At 45.6% G+C, this 17,560-nt stretch overlaps 1 protein-coding gene across 1 annotated transcript in view; it reads right to left on the bottom strand.

The window, feature by feature from the left end:
* Positions 1–305: 305 nt before the first annotated feature.
* LOC144276690 (myeloperoxidase-like) overlaps positions 306–17,560 on the bottom strand; it is a 64,292-nt gene continuing 47,037 nt past the window's right edge. Inside the window, exons 10-13 of the mRNA XM_077836950.1 lie at positions 13,575–13,827; positions 5,877–6,047; positions 3,002–3,239; positions 306–513 (exon numbers count right to left, since the gene is read on the bottom strand). Of these exons, the coding sequence (XP_077693076.1) occupies positions 306–513; positions 3,002–3,239; positions 5,877–6,047; positions 13,575–13,827 (870 nt within the window). The remainder of the gene's footprint in view (positions 514–3,001; positions 3,240–5,876; positions 6,048–13,574; positions 13,828–17,560) is intronic.

The raw sequence follows: 17,560 nt of genomic DNA, 5'->3' as shown, positions 1-17,560 counted from the left end.
AAGCGACTTTGCAGTGGGTGTATTCGCCAGTGCGTTGGTTAACACAACTCCGCCAAGCAGTGCTAACATTCCCTCATGTTATAGTGAAGACAAGCAGGAGCCTCTGGGGCAGATAGGAAGATCAAGGTGGGGGATTGGGAGGAAGGATCTGTTTGAGGAAGGGTGGCTGGAAGAGTGAGTTTGTTTGGAGATTGGGGTTGATCTGGGGAGGAAAGGCCAGGGAGTGCTGGGGAGGGGAAGTCTCCTCATGGGCCCGGTTGCGTGTGTTTCTCTGGGCACGGGGTCCATTCTGTACCTTCCACTCCCTAGTTACTGCGTTGTCTCCAAGGTGACAAGTCAAGACGGTCGATCACTCTGCAGTTCACAAAGTCCTCAGGATAGCGGTTGACCTTGAAGACGTCCCTGGGCACCTCTCTAATGCGAGTGTTATCACAGAGAACCCCTGGCAATGAACTTCTGCTCAGGGCACGGCGCTGCTGTGGAGTGAAAACCCCTGGATTCTCCCACCAGAACCTACAGAGAAGCAGAAAAACAGCAGTGTTACCTCCTGGGTTTATCCTTCTTGGGAATTGATTGAGTTCTGGGGGGTCACGATTCTGTTTTGTCTCCACAGATAGGAAAAGGAGCCTGCCTGTGAAAAGGAAGTACAAGGGCTGGGGTGTGAAATCTGGGACTCAATGGAGTCAGCAGCAAAGCTCCCACCAGCTGCAGAGGGGCCATAATTTCACCGTGTAGTTTAAAAAAAAGTGTATTTCTAGTGTGAATCAATCTCCTATAGCCAAATGGCCTCCAGGATTTCCAGAGAAAGACTGTGAAGATTCTATACAGATAAGTTCTATTGGAAATGAAAAGAACTTTAGATTGCAAAGTCACGGGCTAAAAAGCTTCTGCAGGAATCACAGCTGTTCTCCGGCCTGTGCTGTGCAGGAGCTCAGATGATGATCACCGTGGTCTCTTCTGGCCTTAACATCTATGGATCTATGCAAAGGTTAGGGAATCCCTGAATTAAGGTTGCCTGCGCAATCTTAACTCTGCCCTCTTGTGCGTATGGGCTGTGTTAGAGACCTTAATTGAATGTTCACATACTGTTTAGTCCACAAACAACCCCAGGCTCACTCAACGCACGGTGCTGTATGAATGAGGTAGCTGCCCAGTTCTTGGTTGTAACAGTGGGCTTGGGGGGCCAGTCAACCTAGTGGTTGGAGGACTCGACTCCCTGCTTGTGTGGTCGAGGTGCTTCAGACTTTATGACAGGGTGCACAGGGGCATGCAGTGGAGTGGAGAACCTGGGTAAGAGGTTCTGCAATGGTTGAGAACCCTGGAATAAATTGGCTAGAATAGTGAGCTGGCTACCATGGCCACCTCTACTCCCTCCCATTCCACCAGATCCCAGCCCAGGGCCCCGTTTCAGTCAACCCCTGAGTAGAGGACCTCCCAACGGGGAGTCTACGTCCACTGCCCTGGGCTACTTCCTACTGCTGCCCCTTCAGTTTGGGGCTTGGCCCCTACAGACCAGGTTCCTGTGATGGCTTGTCACCAGTAATGGCCCCTCGTGGACCCTGGGCAGCATCCTGCTGCAGTCCCAGTTTCCTCCAGGTGGAGCAGCTATAAATTTGCTAGGGCCAGAACCCCCACAAGGTCTCTGTGCTTTGGTCACCCGGGTTCCTCTCAGGCCGGGTGCACCTAGGCCTCTTTCTCTATTTCCTTTGGCCAGGAAGACGGTGCTGGGTTCCTGGTGACTGCCTCGGCTGGCAGGGCAGTGCTCCTTCCCTCGGGTAGGGAGGCAGCTAGCTCTTGCCTTTTCGCCAAACTGAGCCAGGCTCCCTCCTTTTCTCTCCCCTCCAAGCCTGGTATTGGCTGCAGGTATAACAGGGCAGGGCTAGCTGGGCCCAAAGGCTCTCTTTAACCCTTTTCGGGCTGGTGGGCAGTTACTCTGCTTGACCACATTTGTATCTTTTTCCACTCATTGTGTATGCCATCCAAGCACTGCGCAGAAGACAGACTAGTGTATTCCAGGAACTCACCCTGTTTCAGGGAGGCATTAGCTGATTTTACTGACAGGCCCAGAGGGCTCTTTGCTCCCGTTGGAGCTGGGGCCATGATCTGACCGGGCTGGTGAGCACCTGCAGGCAGTGCTACGGCTAGTGAAGGGCACAGTCCGGGGGGCTGGGGTGCTGCACTCTAGGAGATGCCTCCCCTCCTTGGTCTGTGAGGCTGGTGTATGGTGGAGCAGATCTCAGGGTTGCTGCTGCCTAAGCACTCCCCACGCTCCATGAGGAAGGGGGAATCCTTGCCATGCTGTTAGCATGGCTCCTGCTACTGGATTGCATGTTGTTGGGGTTTTCCCAGAACCCCGACAACATGCAATCATGTAATTAAAAAGACGGTCAAAATGCATACGCACAAGGGTGCCAAATTAAGATTGCAGGCAGCCTTATTTCTGAGTGCTTCTGAGTGCTCAACTTTGCAAACTACACAACTTTCTTTTAATGTAATGTTTCTGAATGTCATCAATTATGGCAGAATGGTGCTGACGTTGTTAAAAGGAAAACTCTGCTGCAACAATAACCGTCAAATTAAACCTGCATTTGTAAGAAATGTTTTTAAAGTGGCAATACACAAAACAGAAATCAAAATTGACATAGTGTTTGCATTTTTCATGTTGGTTTGAAGCAGGCTGGATTCATAAACACAGGATCACGACCCCAGAAATGATCACCTTTAAAGGAGATTTAAGGGGGTGTTTCACCTTTTCTTCACCTTCTAAAGACCATCCATGCACCAGTGATTGGAGCTGCCTGGCCACGTAGGGGTTAATCAATTGCCCTTCCCACAAGGGTGCCCCTTTAATAACTGTGAATGAAACTCCGGTATTGAGCTGTGGAGCTTGGAACACCAAGCAAGCTCATCGGCGAGGGAATGGAACAGCACAGGACACCGACTGCCGTTTGTTCTTTTGTAAATAAAATGGAAGTGGAGATTCACTTTCCAGTCAGCCTACCTGTCCCCATCTCGCAATTTCCTGAACTGAGATCCAATGAGGCAAGCCAGGAGAGGTCCCACTCTGCCATTGGGAACAAACGGCTCTGCCATAGCCCCAATCCAGATGTCAATATTGTCTGGTGTCCCGTACAGGTCCATGAACTTCTTGGCTAGCTTACGATTTCTCAGCACTTCAGAGAGTTCAGCTAAGTTGCGAGGCTGTGAAAGCCCACAGAATTGCCTCCAGGCGTTATACCCTGCAGAACCAGAGCAGAGCAGTCAGTACTGCCATCTGTGCCAGCATCACCCCATCTGTAGTCTGTTCCCCACGGGCAGCCCGCTTTGCCTTTGCCCACTAGTAACATCTGCCTTGTCCAGGATTTTAAAACGCATTTCAGATGATGTTGATGTGTCATCTAGGATCAGACACTGAATTAACAAAGTACTGTCTTCACAAATGGGAGTGGGAATTAAAGCTGACTTAGAAAGTTCAGTGTCCTACTCATCTTGCATCTCAACTACTGCAGCAGTCTCTTCTCTGGCCTTGACAAATGCAATCTTTCTCCGCTCATAACGATCCAGAATACTTCTGCAAGGATAATTTTCCTAGCCAATTGCTTTAACCACGTTATTCCTCTCTTTAGATCCCTCCACTGTCTCCCTCTTCTCTAATGCATCGAACACAAGTTGCTTGTATTCACTTTCAAGGCCATTTACGCCTATCATCAAGGCCTCACCCTGCCTATCATCTCTCATGCACCATCTAGGTGTCAGTTCCTACCTGACTGCCAATGGCAGCCCCCAGTGCCCACTTGTTAAATTTTCAAGCAAGCACCTTTGAGCTTTCTCTCATGCTGTCCCTTGCACATGGGAGGAGCTCCCTGTCAACATTCTCAAAGCGACCTCATTATCCTCCTTCAAACTCTCCTGTGTGTGATGCCTACAAAAGCTTGCCAACAGTTAGGCTGCTGCTGTTTTGAGACCCACTGCCTGGCGGCCTGATCAATATTGTCTCGCTGTTTCCTTGTGCTTCCCTGGAGGTATATCTGTAGCCATCTATTGTCTCATCTTAAACTTAGATTCTTCTTCTGTCTTTTTGTTCTGTGTTTGTACAGGGCCTAGCACAGTGAGGTCCTGCTCCAGTACTTGGGCTCCTAGGTTCTATGGTAAAACAAATAACAATAATAATCCAAGGTTCAGAATCTGCCAAAGGACATTGTTTTGGTTTTGAAAGTTTGAGCAATTTCTACCAAAAAGTGAAGTCCAGATACTATTCCTGCTGGGAAAAATCTAGTCACCACTGTTTTCATGGACTCCAAGGTCAGAAGGGACCCCTGATCATCTAGTCTGACCTCTTGTAGATCACAGGCCAGAAACTTCCCCACAAGGAATTTCTTTTGAACGAGTGTATCGTTTAAAAAATCCATCCAACCTGGATTTAAAAGTTGCCAATGATGGAGAATCCACAACAACCCTTGGTCAAATTGCTCCAGTGGTTGATTACCATCACTTAAAAATTTATGCCTTATTTCAAATCCAAATTTGTCTAGCTTCAGCTTCCAGACACTGGGTCTTGTTGTACCTCTGTCTGCCCATTTAAAGAGCCAATTATCAAATTTCTGTTCCCCATGTGGTACTTACAGACTGATCAAGTCAACCATTAACCTTTCAGCGTCAAGCTAAACAGATTGAGCTCCTTGCCTCTCTCACTATAAGGCATGTTTTCCAACCCTTCAATCATTCTTATGGCTCTTTTCTGAACTTTCTCCAGGTTCTTCTTGGATTGCAGGCACCAGCACAGCACACAGTATTCCAGCAGCAGTCGCACCAGTGCCAGATTCAGAGGTAAAATCACCTCTCTGTTGCTACTCAAGATTCCCCTGCTTATTTCTCCTAGGATCTCATTGACTCTTTTGGCCATGGCATTGCACAGGGATCTCACCTTCAGCTGATTGTCCACCATGACCCACAAATCTTTGTCAGAGTTTGGGGCAGTTACAGCAGAAACTCTCCTGGACATCTTCTCCATGTTGGGTGCTGAGACTCTGACCTCTCCTACCCCTTTTACCACGAGCCCTCTTGGTGGGGCTGCCCCCTGTCCCTCTCGGGGTGTTCCCAGGGCTCTGCCCTTGCTTCATCTCCCTTCGCTCCCTGGACAGCCTCACAGGACTCAGCTCTCATCTGCACACTGATGGCTCACACAGCTCTCTCCATGCCTCGCCTGTCTCCTGCCGTCCAATCCCACCTCTCAGCCTGGCTCTCTGACATCTTTCTTTGGGTGTCCTGCATCATCTTACCCGGGACACGGCCAAACCCAAACACCTTCCCTTCCCTCCCAAACCTTCCCTCTTCTGCATCACCATCGATAGCCCCCAGCCCCATCACTCGGGCCTGCATCGCAGGGGCTATTTCTGACTCTGCCCTCTCCCTTGCTGCCCATCCAGGTCATTTCCAAACCCTGCTGCTTCCTCCTCAGCATCTCCAAGATTCCTTCTTTTCTTTCCATTCCACACCAGATCTCTTGTCCAGGTCCTGACTGCTGCACCAGCCTCCCTCTGGCCACCCGGACACTCCCTTTCCCTCTGGCCCATCCAGAATCCAGCAATAGAGGCACCTTCCCTCTCCATCCATGATCACATCCCTCCCCTGCCTCTTATCAGTTCTGACATTAGATTTAAGCCTCTGTCCACCTTCTCCGAGTCTCTGCACAGTTCTGCCCCTCCCTCGTTATCTTTCTTTTTTAATGTTGTATTACCCCCCTTCTCCTCTACTCCGCCTTCTCCTCTGTCCTTCCTGGGTTGTCTGGAAAAGCCTAGCACATTGTGGAAGCAACTGCAAACAATGCAGAAAGAACATTATTACTACCTATGGGATGCAGTCTTATGCTTACTTACCTGGAAGACCATGATCTCTTCCCCGTTGCAGGTTTAAGGCTGCTAGATCCAGTCCAATTATTTCTACCTGTTCAAAAAGCCGCTCCTGGAGCTCCTCAACCACCATTTGATTCTGTTTCATTAGTTTTGCATGGTCAACCAGCAGACCACGGAGAAGCGGGTCAATGCCACCTGCAATGAAGGTCAAGTCCAGAAAGAAACAGAACAGTCTGTAATACATTCCACCTTGTAGGCTACATTTTGTGCAACAGAAGGTTCTCACTTTGCTCTTCAGGGGTCACCTGAGATCCTTCCTGCTCTGATGGTTGGGAAGGTTCTTCCTAGCACCATGTTCCCCCTAAGGAACCAGAGTAGTTTTTAAGAATGTCTGCAGATGCAGAGGCCTGTTGGCTGACAACAACATGAGCTGCTCAAAGGAAGCCAAGCAGTTTTAGTAAACAAACTGCATAGGAAGAACTGGGAAGGCTTCTCCTTCAGGAAAAGTGGATCTTTGTGTTTCTACCTCACAGCAATAAAACAGGAGCTGGAAAAGGCCTCGCAGGTAGAGCTGGCTGGGCAATGTGTGTTTTGTTCCTGGGAAAAATTTCATTGAAATTTATCTTCAAAAGTATAACAGAGGCTTGGGCGGCTGGGTTGCCTAGTGGTTAGATCTCCTGGTTCTCAGCCCCCTACTGAGCTCCACCTTTAAGGCTGGGGGTGGATAGGAGGACCCAGGCCCTCCCTCTCCACCATCTCCCAGCCCAGAGCCCTGTGTATATCAACCCCCAAATAGGGGGTTGGTGTCCCTCCCAACAGGTAGTCCAATCCACTGCCCTGAGTTACTTCCTACCAGTGGGTTCAGCTTGGGGCATGGCCCCTCTAGTCCAATCTTCCAGGCAGCATGCTCCCTGTAGTGTTCCCTCTTGGGTCTGGGGCAGCACCTCGCTGCGATCCCCGGCTCCTTCAGGCAGGGCAGCCACGAACTGGTGAGGGCAAGCCCCACAATATCTTGGGGATCCACTCAATCAGTTTTCTCTGATTTTGGGGGTTCCTTTGCAGTCTCCCCTTGGCTGGGGAGCTAGCTCCTGTCTGTACACCAGTTAGCCCTGAAGTGAGCCGGGTGCCCTCCTTTTCTCTCCCCTATAGGCCTGGCATTGGCTGCAGGCATAATGGGGAGAGGTTAGTTGGGCCCAAAGGCTCTTTTTAACCCCTTCCGTGCTGGTGGGTGGTTCCCCTTCTTCACCACAAATAGTTTTCAGGTTTTCATCAAATACCTGAAAATCAAAATTTTGGGACCAACAGTGGCAAAAAAGTGAAAAATACCTGATTTTCAGCTGAAATGTTTTGGTATTCAGGTTTTCAACAACAACAATTCAAAAAATGTTGTTATAAGTGGGGAATTTCTGTGGAAATTTTTATTTTGACAAAAAAGCCCCCATTCATTGAAAAAAAATGTTTCAAATAAAAACTTTCACCAAGCTCTACATAAAGAAAAGGAGGACTTGTGGCACCTTAGAGACTAACAAATTTATTTGAGCGTAAGCTTTCGTGAGCTACAGCTCACTTCATCGGATGCATGCAGTGGAAAATACAATGGGGAGATTTACATACACAGAGAACATGAAACAATGGGTGTTACCATACACACTGTAACCAGAGTGATCAGGGAAGGTGAGCTATTACCAGCAGGAGAGCCGGGGTGCGGGGGGAGGGAACCTTTCATAGTGATAATCAAGGTGGGCCATTTCCAGCAGTTGACAAGAATGTGTGACGTCCACATATCTATTCAGGGGACACCATCATAGGGCCTAATCACATCAGCCACATTATCAGAGGCTTGTTCACCTGCACATCTACCAACGTGATATATGCCATCATGTGCCAACAATGCCCCACTGCCATGTACATTGGCCAAACTGGACAGTCTCTACATAAAAGAATAAATGGACACAAATCAGACGTCAAGAATTATAACATTCAAAAACCAGTCAGAGAACACTTCAATCTCTTTGGTCACTCGATTACAGACCTAAAAGTGGCAATTCTTCAACAAAAAAACTTCAAAAACAGACTCCAACGAGAGACTGCTGAATTGGAATTAATTTAGGCTTGAATAAAGACTGGGAGTGGATGGGTCATTACACAAAGTAAAACTATTTCCCCTTGTTTATTCCCCCCCGCCCCCACTGTTCTTGTCAACTGCTGGAAATGGCCCACCTTGATTATCACTACAAAAGGTTCCCACCACCCCCGCTCCATGCTGGTAATAGCTTACCTTTCCTGATCACTCTCATTACAGTCTGTATGGTAACACCCATTGTTTCATGTTCTCTGTGTATATAAAGCTCCCCACTGTATTTTCCAGTGAATGCATCCGATGAAGTGAGCTGTAGCTCACGAAAGCTTATGCTCAAATAAATTGGTTAGTCTCTAAGGTGCCACAAGTCCTCCTTTTCTTTTTGCAGATACAGACTAATATGGCTGCTACTCCCAAGCTCTACATGTAGGCGATACATGCCAGGCCCTCCTCATAAAGAAGGGCTTTGTTTTACAGTTCCTTTTGTTCTGTCTAGTTTTAAAATGTCCTCCCCAATGGTTTCGTAATTCCCTGGCTTCCCTTGGAAGAGTTGGCCAGCATTGAATTCCTTACTCTCAGGAACATTTTCCTAGAAATCAGCCTAAATTTTCCTTTGCTTAGTTTTACGCCATTACTCTCAATAACAGCTCCTGAAACACACTGAACAATCCTTCTGTCAGTGATGTAATGCAGTGCTAAGCTGTATTATACTGTTCCCAATTAGATATGAACTTGGCCCTCAGGTTCTAGACCTGGCAGCTCTTTGAGTGATGTCTATCCTAAAAGTGTACATAAGCTCTTTTAGCAGTTTTATCTGATTTGTCTATTCTCTTCATATCTGGCCACTTTGGAAATAGGTTCTTTTCCAAAGCTGGAACAGTAGTTCTGAGCTGTTTTCCCATCAGGTTTTGGGCTGGACTATATCCAGTAGCCATGACTGGTGTTGATGTGTAACTCAGAAGGGCAAGGAATGGATTTTCTTGGCTGTCTGTCTAAAGCTCTCTCCGCCTCTCCATTTGCTTGTGGGTGATGTGGGCTGCTAGTAATGCGATTTTGATATTCAGGATATTTTGAGCACAGGGCTGTTGGTCATTAGCTGTTGTTTGATTTCTGAAAAGCTATACAGTTCTTATAACGCTGAGTTCATAGCGGTGCCTCAGGCTAGACCCACTAAGGGACTTAGGCCCCTAATTTCCACGCCATAAGATCCTTAAAACCCCTGCTCCACTGCTGCCTAACTCTGTAGACACCTAAATTCCATAGCTGCCTACATGTCCACCAGTGGGCATGCATAAAGCCTCCAAATCCTGATGCCACTGAGCTGCTCAGCACCCTAGCGCACACCTAAATCCCAGCAGGATTTATAAACTAGGTGTTCCCCTACCAGGCTTGGTCCCATTTGGGTCCTGTGCAGAAGACAGTCAGCAATAAAGAGAGTGGGAATTAGACTGGCTGAAGTTCATGCTCCCCAGTTAGCAGGGGAAGAGCTGTTTCCAAATCCCCCTCTGTTTGATTTGGCACAAGGCCTTGAACTCAGCTCTCCTACATCCCAGGTAAGAGCCCTAGCTGCCAGGCTATTGGTTAATCTGAGGGTGGGGGTGTCCCAGTCACTCCTGTCGAAGCTGTTCCATTTGGTATTAAGCAATTCATTGGGCCAGAGACAGAGAGCGAGAGATGTTGACTCGATAGCCAGGTGGCTAGGGCCTGTATCTACCATGTGAAAGAGCCATGGTCAAGCCTTTGCTCCAATGACTATTTACTTATTCACAAGTAGTGAGTTCACCCATGTCATACTTTGGCTAATTTGGTTTAAGATTCTGCTGAATGAGTCACAGTAAGTTGAGAGGTAGGGCAGTCAGTTCTAAAGCGGCTGCACTCTGTCCCATTGTATATATATCCAATTAGCTTGAAATACATATAAAATGAAAGTTCACCACTAAATGTGAGTGAAAGGAGCTATAGAATTGTGTATTTTTAAAATATAGCAGAATGCTATTGATAAACTCAAAATCTTGGGGGGAAAAATTCTCCTGTTTGAGATATTTGTTCGTAATCTAGATAAGGCCATTTGTTTTCCATTTGTACTGATTTTTACTGAAAAATTCCTGGATTTTACAAAAGCTATTATCTGGTTTTTACTGATTGTCACAACTCATGGACCGGAAAACTCTGATTATGTTAAGAAAATCCAATACATTACATTAGGTACATATGTCTATGTTAGTAAATCAGTCTAAGTGTAAATGCAAGGCTGTCTGTTAAAGTAACACAATGTAGTGGAAGATACACATAGGCAAGTACATATGTTAATGTACAGTTCATGAAGTAACTTTTAAATTGCTTTTACTTTCAATCCTCTTACTTTTCTCTGCTTGTTGCTTTTTTTTCTGTCCTCTCATCCAACATTAACCCTGGTATTTACTCAGAAAACTGGGAAATTAATTTTTTGCACTGATTTTCACCTCTTTTTTAATTTTTGTAATAAAAACACTGATAAATCCCTAGATAATTTTAAACACAATAAAAACTGAAAATGAAGGGCCTTGACCATAGTCCCAGCCAGATGTTAATCCTGCCTGCTACATCGTAAAGGTAGCTAGGTGCCATCTAAAGACACAGTTAGAAGCCCAATGGGATCTTCTCGATAGATATTAGGCACGTAGGTGCTTTGGGAAATTCCACTAGCTGCTAGCTGCATCTTTAGATATCTAAAGACCTTTGAAAATCTGGTCCTAGGCCTCTGCATCTCAGTCTCTGGAGCTGTAAAATGGAGATAATTCCCACCTCTGAAGGTCATGAGACTTACTTCTTGTTTGGAAAGTGATTTTGAGGCCTTGATTAAAGGCATATTTAATATGAAAACAGTACATTGTATAAGTTTTATAAACTAAGCGGACTATCAGCAAAAGCATCATTTAAAAATGGTGGCTTATTAGAATTAATAGAACAGCTATTAAAAGTTATGTTGCATAGAATCATAGAATATCAGGGTTGGAAGGGACCTCAGGAGGTCATCTAGTCCAACCCCCTGCTCAAAAGCAGGACCCATCCCCAATTAAATCATCCCAGCCAGGGCTTTGTCAAGCCTGACCTTAAAAACTTCTAAGGAAGGAGATTCCACCACCTCCCTAGGCAACGCATTCCAGTGTTTCACCACTCTCCTAGTGAAAAAGTTTTTCCTAATATCCAACCTAAACCTCCCCAACTGCAACTTGAGACCATTACTCCTTGTCCTGTCCTCTTCCACCACTGAGAATAGTCTAGAACCATCCTCTCTGGAACCACCTCTCAGGTAGTTGAAAGCAGCTATCAAATCCCCCCTCATTCTTCTCTTCTGCAGACTAAACAATCCCAGTTCCCTCAGCCTCTCCTCATAAGTCATGTGTTCCAGACCCCTAATCATTTTTGTTGCCCTTCGCTGGACTCTTTCCAATTTATCCACATCCTTCTTGTAGTGTGGGGCCCAAAACTGGACACAGTACTCTAGATGAGGCCTCACCAGTGTCGAATAGAGGGGGACGATCACGTCCCTCAATCTGCTCGCTATGCCCCTACTTATACATCCCAAAATGCCATTGGCCTTCTTGGCAACAAGGGCACACTGCTGATTCATATCCAGCTTCTCGTCCACTGTCACCCCTAGGTCCTTTTCCGCAGAACTGCTCCCTAGCCATTTGGTCCCTAGTCTGTAGCTGTGCATTGGGTTCTTCCATCCTAAGTGCAGGACCCTGCACTTACCCTTATTGAACCTCATCAGATTTCTTTTGGCCCAATCCTCCAATTTGTCTCGGTCCCTCTGTATCCTATCCCTGCCCTCCAGCGTATCTACCACTCCTCCCAGTTTAGTATCATCATTGCATTGTAACTGGGAATTATATCTACATTGATGAGAGGCAGAACATTCAAAGCAGAAGATTAAACTAGCCCTGCAGCAGGAGTAAGACACAACTTAGCCTCTGCTCACGTTCCAGGTCTTTAAGGATACAATTATCAGCAAGTTCTTTTGCAGATGCCCACTGCCAGTTTTTGCATATAATTTCATAGTTTAAGTGGTATTGCAAGGTTACATTTACTCAACACAGTGAAAGTTACTGGCAGCTTTAAAAATCTTTCCTAGAGTGACAAGCTGGGTGAGGTAATATCTTTTATTGGACGAACATCTGTTGGTGAGAGAGACCAGCTTTTGAGCTGCACAGAGCTCTTCCTCAGGTAGTGTAGCACAAAACCTGGTCTCTCTCCCCAGCAGAAGTTGGTCCAATAAAAGATATTACCTCACCCACCTTGTCTTGCTAATATCCTGGGACCGAAATGGCTGTAACAACGCTGCATACTAGAGTAATTTTGTTGCTCTTTTTTAATGCCTTCAATTTGTTTTAATTCTGGTGCCCAGAGCTGAACGCAGCATTCCAAGTGCAGTCACCGTCGAACAGAGACTGTTACCTTCTTCTTCCATGAGCTGTTCCATCTGCATATGCAGCTCAGACTTGCACTGGCTATTTGTGGTGCCATGTTTAGATTGAAGCTCATGGCTCAGCTGCTGTCCATTGTTTATTCATTTTAGAGTTTTCTACCATTGCCCATCACCAGGCGTGATGCGTGAACCACCCATTTGGGGAGGCTAACCCCCGGCCCTGCCCTTCCCCACACCCTCCCCGCTGGAGCCTTGAACCCCCACCGGCAGCCCCCCAGCCCTGGGCCGCCTGAGTGCCCCCAGTCCGGGAGCACTGGGTGGGCGGCCTCAGTGCCCCCAGCCCCAGGGCGCTGGGCAGTCGGCCCCTGGCGTGGACCCTAGTGCCCCTGAGCCTTAGCCAGGTGGCCCCCGTTGTGGCCCCCAGCGCCCCAGAGTGTCACGCAGGCTGTGCGGCCCCCAGTGCCCCAGAGCGCTGTGTGGGTGGCATGGCCTCTGCACCTCCAGTCCTAGAGCGTCGGGTGGGCAGCCACAGCACCTAGCAGCCCAAGCACTGGCCCCAGCTGCTCCAGGTCCTGGGCCGTGGGCCAACAGGCCCCAGCCCCATGCCCCAGCCCCAGCCTGGGCCTTGGGGAAAGAGGAGGAAGCAGGAGGGGGCCTCAGGGTGAAGATGAGCATTGCCATGCCAGGCTGTTTACGGAGGCTCAGCCTCCTTTGGCCTCCGATACCCGCCACTCATGCCCATCACCATACTGACTTAGTACCTTCCAGGTTAATTAGATTAGCATCGTGAGATCCTGCTGGACTTCACAGAGTCTTTGGCTCATCTCCCTTCCGCCTGGATATGAGAAGCTCTAGCTGTGGAAGGTGTGGGGAGGGCGATTGTAAATGTCATTCTGGAAAACCTCTTATCGAAGAAGAAGGTTTTGCAGACCCAAGTCTATAAAAGGTCTGTAATAAATATCCCTATGGCCAGATAGTTACCTTTGATGAAAACTGTTTATTTGCTGGAATTAAGGAAATGATTTATAAACTGAAAACATGTCCTGATGCACAGAAACAAATGATCAGTTGTAACGAGCTTTAGGTTCTGATTCAGGAATGTACTTAAGCATGTGGTTAACTTGAAGCATGTGCTTAAGTTCCAGTGAACTCATCTGCTTCAGTACATTGTTGAATCTCTGCCTTGCTGACAAAGCAGGACTGCAGGCAGGGCCTGGCAAAGCATGCTTACCTTCCATTACAATCCTCCAGGAAGCACTGAATGTGAGGTGAAGAGGGACCCGGAAGTGTGGACCCAAAGGTTGGAAATGATCATCTAAACGGGTCACAAAAGGCTGTACTGAACCATGACCAAACCGAAAAGCCAAGGAGAATACATTTGCCACGGTGGGATCCACAGACTCATCATAGCCCCCGTAGCATGGTATTTCCTTCTCACTCTCATCTCCAAGCAGAAGTGGCAAGTAGTCTCTGTATGTTACTACCTGGAAGGGAGTACAGACTGAGTTAGAAGCTCATATACACTCTTTCTAAAGGAAAAAAACGATCACTTTCTAACGTTATCAATAGGATTGGTCAAAAATTCTGTGTCAAAATGCAAGACATCAGTGAAACAGCCAGGAAGGTAAAAGACAACAAGAAGGAAATTTTAAATATATGAGACACAAAAGCAATTCAAGCAACGGCTTTGTTCTGTTACTAGGTATGGATGGCAAAATTGTGCGTAATGATGCAGAAGAGGCAGAAGTCTTCAATAAATATTTCTGTTCTGTGTTTTGAAAGGAGCAGGAGGATGTATTCATAACTTACAGTGATCATTAAATGCTTTCTATTCCAATAATAAGTAGGGAGCATGCTAAACAGCAACTGCTGAAGTTAAAAGTTTTAAATCTGCAGGACTGGAAAACTTTCCCCCAAGAGAATTAAAAGAATTGGCCGGGGAGCTCTCTGAGCCACTGATGTTGATGGTCCAGAGGACCAGAGAAAAGCCAGTGCGCTGATATTCAGAAGGGTGATTAGAAAGGCCCAGCTACCTGAGGGGCTTGGACAGTGACTGTGCCTTGTGTTGGCCTCTGCACAGGGCTGAACTTCACTCACTGACAGCATGGCTGAGATATGAACTTTCCTCCCCAGCTGGATCTCCTTATCCTGTAAAGCTCCCCAAGAGGATGCCTTCATAAGAGATTAAAGTCCAGGACCTCCATGGTAGCATTCTCTAAAATGCTTCCAGCACCATGATTGGGCTAGCTAGACAGGCAGAACTGAAGGCTCTCAATGTGTGGCTTAGACAATGGCATAGGGAGGAGGGATTTAGGTTTATTAGGAACTAGGGAAACTTTTGAGAATGGAGGAGCCTATACAGGAAGCATGGATTCCACCTAAACCAAATCAGAACAGGATTAAAAATAAAATTAAAAAGTTCATAAAAGAGTTTTTAAACTCACACAGTTCAGAGAGAGCCATCCCTGTGGGGAGGATCTATTAACAGGGATTCTCTATATCTTAGTAGAGAGGAGAGGATAGAAATTGCTAAAGTACAGGCAGGAGCTGAAGAGAAACAGTGAAATGAAAGAGTCTCTTCAATTATTCATCCAAAATATTAACAAAAAGAAAAGGAGTACTTGTGGCACCTTAGAGACTAACCAATTTATTTGAGCATAAGCTTTCGTGAGCTACAGCTAACGAAAGCTTATGCTCAAATAAATTTGTTAGTCTCTAAGGTGCCACAAGTACTCCTTTTCTTTTTGCGAATACAGACTAACACGGCTGTTACTCTGAAAGCAAAATATTAAGAAATTTTAAAAGGGTTGGTTTTCAAATGCTAGAAGTCTAAATACTAAGATGGATGAACTTGAGTGCCTGGTGTTAAATGAGGATATTGATATAACAGGCATTACAGAAACTTGTGGAATGATGATAATCAACAGGATAAGGTAATAACTGGGGATAAATATATAGAGGAATGACAGAGTAAGTCATGCTGGTGGGAGAGTGACAATTCATATGAAAGAAAGCATAGAGTCAAATATGGTAAAAATCTTAAATTAATCAAACTGCACCATAGAGTCTCTATGGACAGAAATTCCATGTTTGAAGAATAAGAGTAGAAATTTATTACCGACCACCTGACCAGAATGGTGATGGTGGCTGTGAAATGCTCAGGGAGATTAGAGAGGCTATAAAAATAGAACAGGAGTACTTGTGGCACCTTAGAGACTAACAAATTTATTTGAGCATAAGATTTCATGGGCTACAGTCCACTTCATCGGATGTATAGAATGGAACATATAGTACATGTTTCTTACTATATGTTCCATTCTGTGCATCCGATGAAGTGGGCTGTAGCCCACAAAAGCTTATGCTCAAATAAATTGGTTAGTCTCTAAGGTGCCACAAGTATTCCTGTTCTTTTTGCTGACACAGACTAACACGGCTGCTACTCTGAAACCTGTCATTATAAAAATAGAAAACTCCATAATGGGGGATTTCAACTATCCCCATATTGACTGGGTACATGTCACCCCAGAACAGGATGCAGTGATAAAGTTTTTAGATACCATCAGTGACTGCTTCTTGGAGCAGCTAGTCCTGGAACCCACAAGAGGAGAGGCAATTCTTGATTTAGTCCTAAGTGGAGCACAGGATCTGGTTCAAGAGGTGAATATAGCTGAATCACTTGGTAATAGTGACTATAATGTAATTAATTTTAATATCCTTGCAGGGGAGAAAATACAAAAGAAGTCTACCACAGCAGCATTTAATTCAGACTGGGGAACAACACAAAAACAAGCAAGCTAGTTAAACGGAAGTTAAAAGGAACAATCACAAGAGTGAAATGCCTGGAAGCTTCATGGAAACTTTTTAAAAACACCATAACAGAGGCTCAAATTAAGAAAAAATAATAAGAAGAGGACCAAAAAATGCCACCATGGCTAAACAACACAGTAAAAGAGGCAGACAAAAAAAGTATCCTTTAAAAATTGGAAGTCAAATCCTACTGAGGAAAATAATGTAAAAAGGAGCATAATGTATAAATTTTGTATAAATGTATAAATTATAAAAGCATAAAATAATGTATAAATTTTGGCAAATCAAGTGTAAAAGTATAAACAGCCAGGCCAAAAGAGAATTAGCAGACAACTAGCAAAAGATTCAAAAACTAACAGAATTTTTTTAAAGTTTGTTAAAAGCAGGAAGCCTGCCAAACAATCAGTGGGGCCACTGAATGATCAAGGTGCTAAAGGAGCACTCACAGAAGACTAGATCATTGTGTAAATGAATTTTTGCATCGATCTTCACTGCAGAGGATGTGAGGGAGATTCCCACACACCTGAGCCATTCTTTTTAGGTGACAAATCTAAGGAATTGTGCCTCTTTGAGGTGTTAATAGAGGTGGGTTTGGAACAAATTGATAAATTAAACAGTAATAAGTCACTAGGACCAAATGGTATTCACCCAAAAGTTCTGAAGGAACTCAAATGTGAAATTGCAGAACTACTAAATGTGGCATGTAAACTATCAGTTAAATCAGCTTCTGTACCAGATGACTGGAGGATAGCTAATGTGATGACAATTTTCTTAAAGGGCTCCAAAGATGATCCTGCCAATTACAGGCCAATACGCCTAACTTCAGCATTAGCCGACCTGGTTGAACTATAGTAAGGAGCAGAATTATCAGATACAGAGATTAATACGATTTGTTGCGGAAAAGTCAACACTGCTTTTGTAAAGGGCAATCATGCCTCACCAATTTAATAGAATTCTTTGAGGGGGTCAACAAGCATGTGGAGAAGCGGGATCCAGTGGATATAGTGTACTTGGAGTTTCAGAAAACCTTTGACAAGGTCCTGCACCAAAGGCTCTTAGGCAAAGTAAGCAGTCATGGGATAAGAGGGAAGGTCCTCTCATGGATCAATAATTGGTAAAAAGATAGGAAACAAAGGATAGGAATAAATGATCAGTTTTCAGAATGGAGAGAGGTCAATAGTGGTGTCTCCCAGAGGTCTGGGACCGTGGTGTTCAACATATTCATAAACGATCTGGAAAAAGGGGTAAACAGGTGGCAAAGTTTGTAGGCAATACAAAATTACTCACGATAGTCAACTCCAAAGCAGAATGTGAAGAGTTACAAAGGGATCTCACAAAATTGGGTGACTGGGCAAATGCCTCTAGAAAACCCAGTTTGAACCAAGAAATGCAAACTGCCTCAAGGGGTGG

This window comes from Eretmochelys imbricata, chromosome 17 (genome assembly GCF_965152235.1).
Source record: "Eretmochelys imbricata isolate rEreImb1 chromosome 17, rEreImb1.hap1, whole genome shotgun sequence".
Lineage (NCBI taxonomy): Eukaryota > Metazoa > Chordata > Testudines > Cheloniidae > Eretmochelys > Eretmochelys imbricata.
The sequence above is the reverse complement of the archived record's forward strand: the minus strand, read 5'-3'. Positions and strand labels throughout refer to the sequence as shown.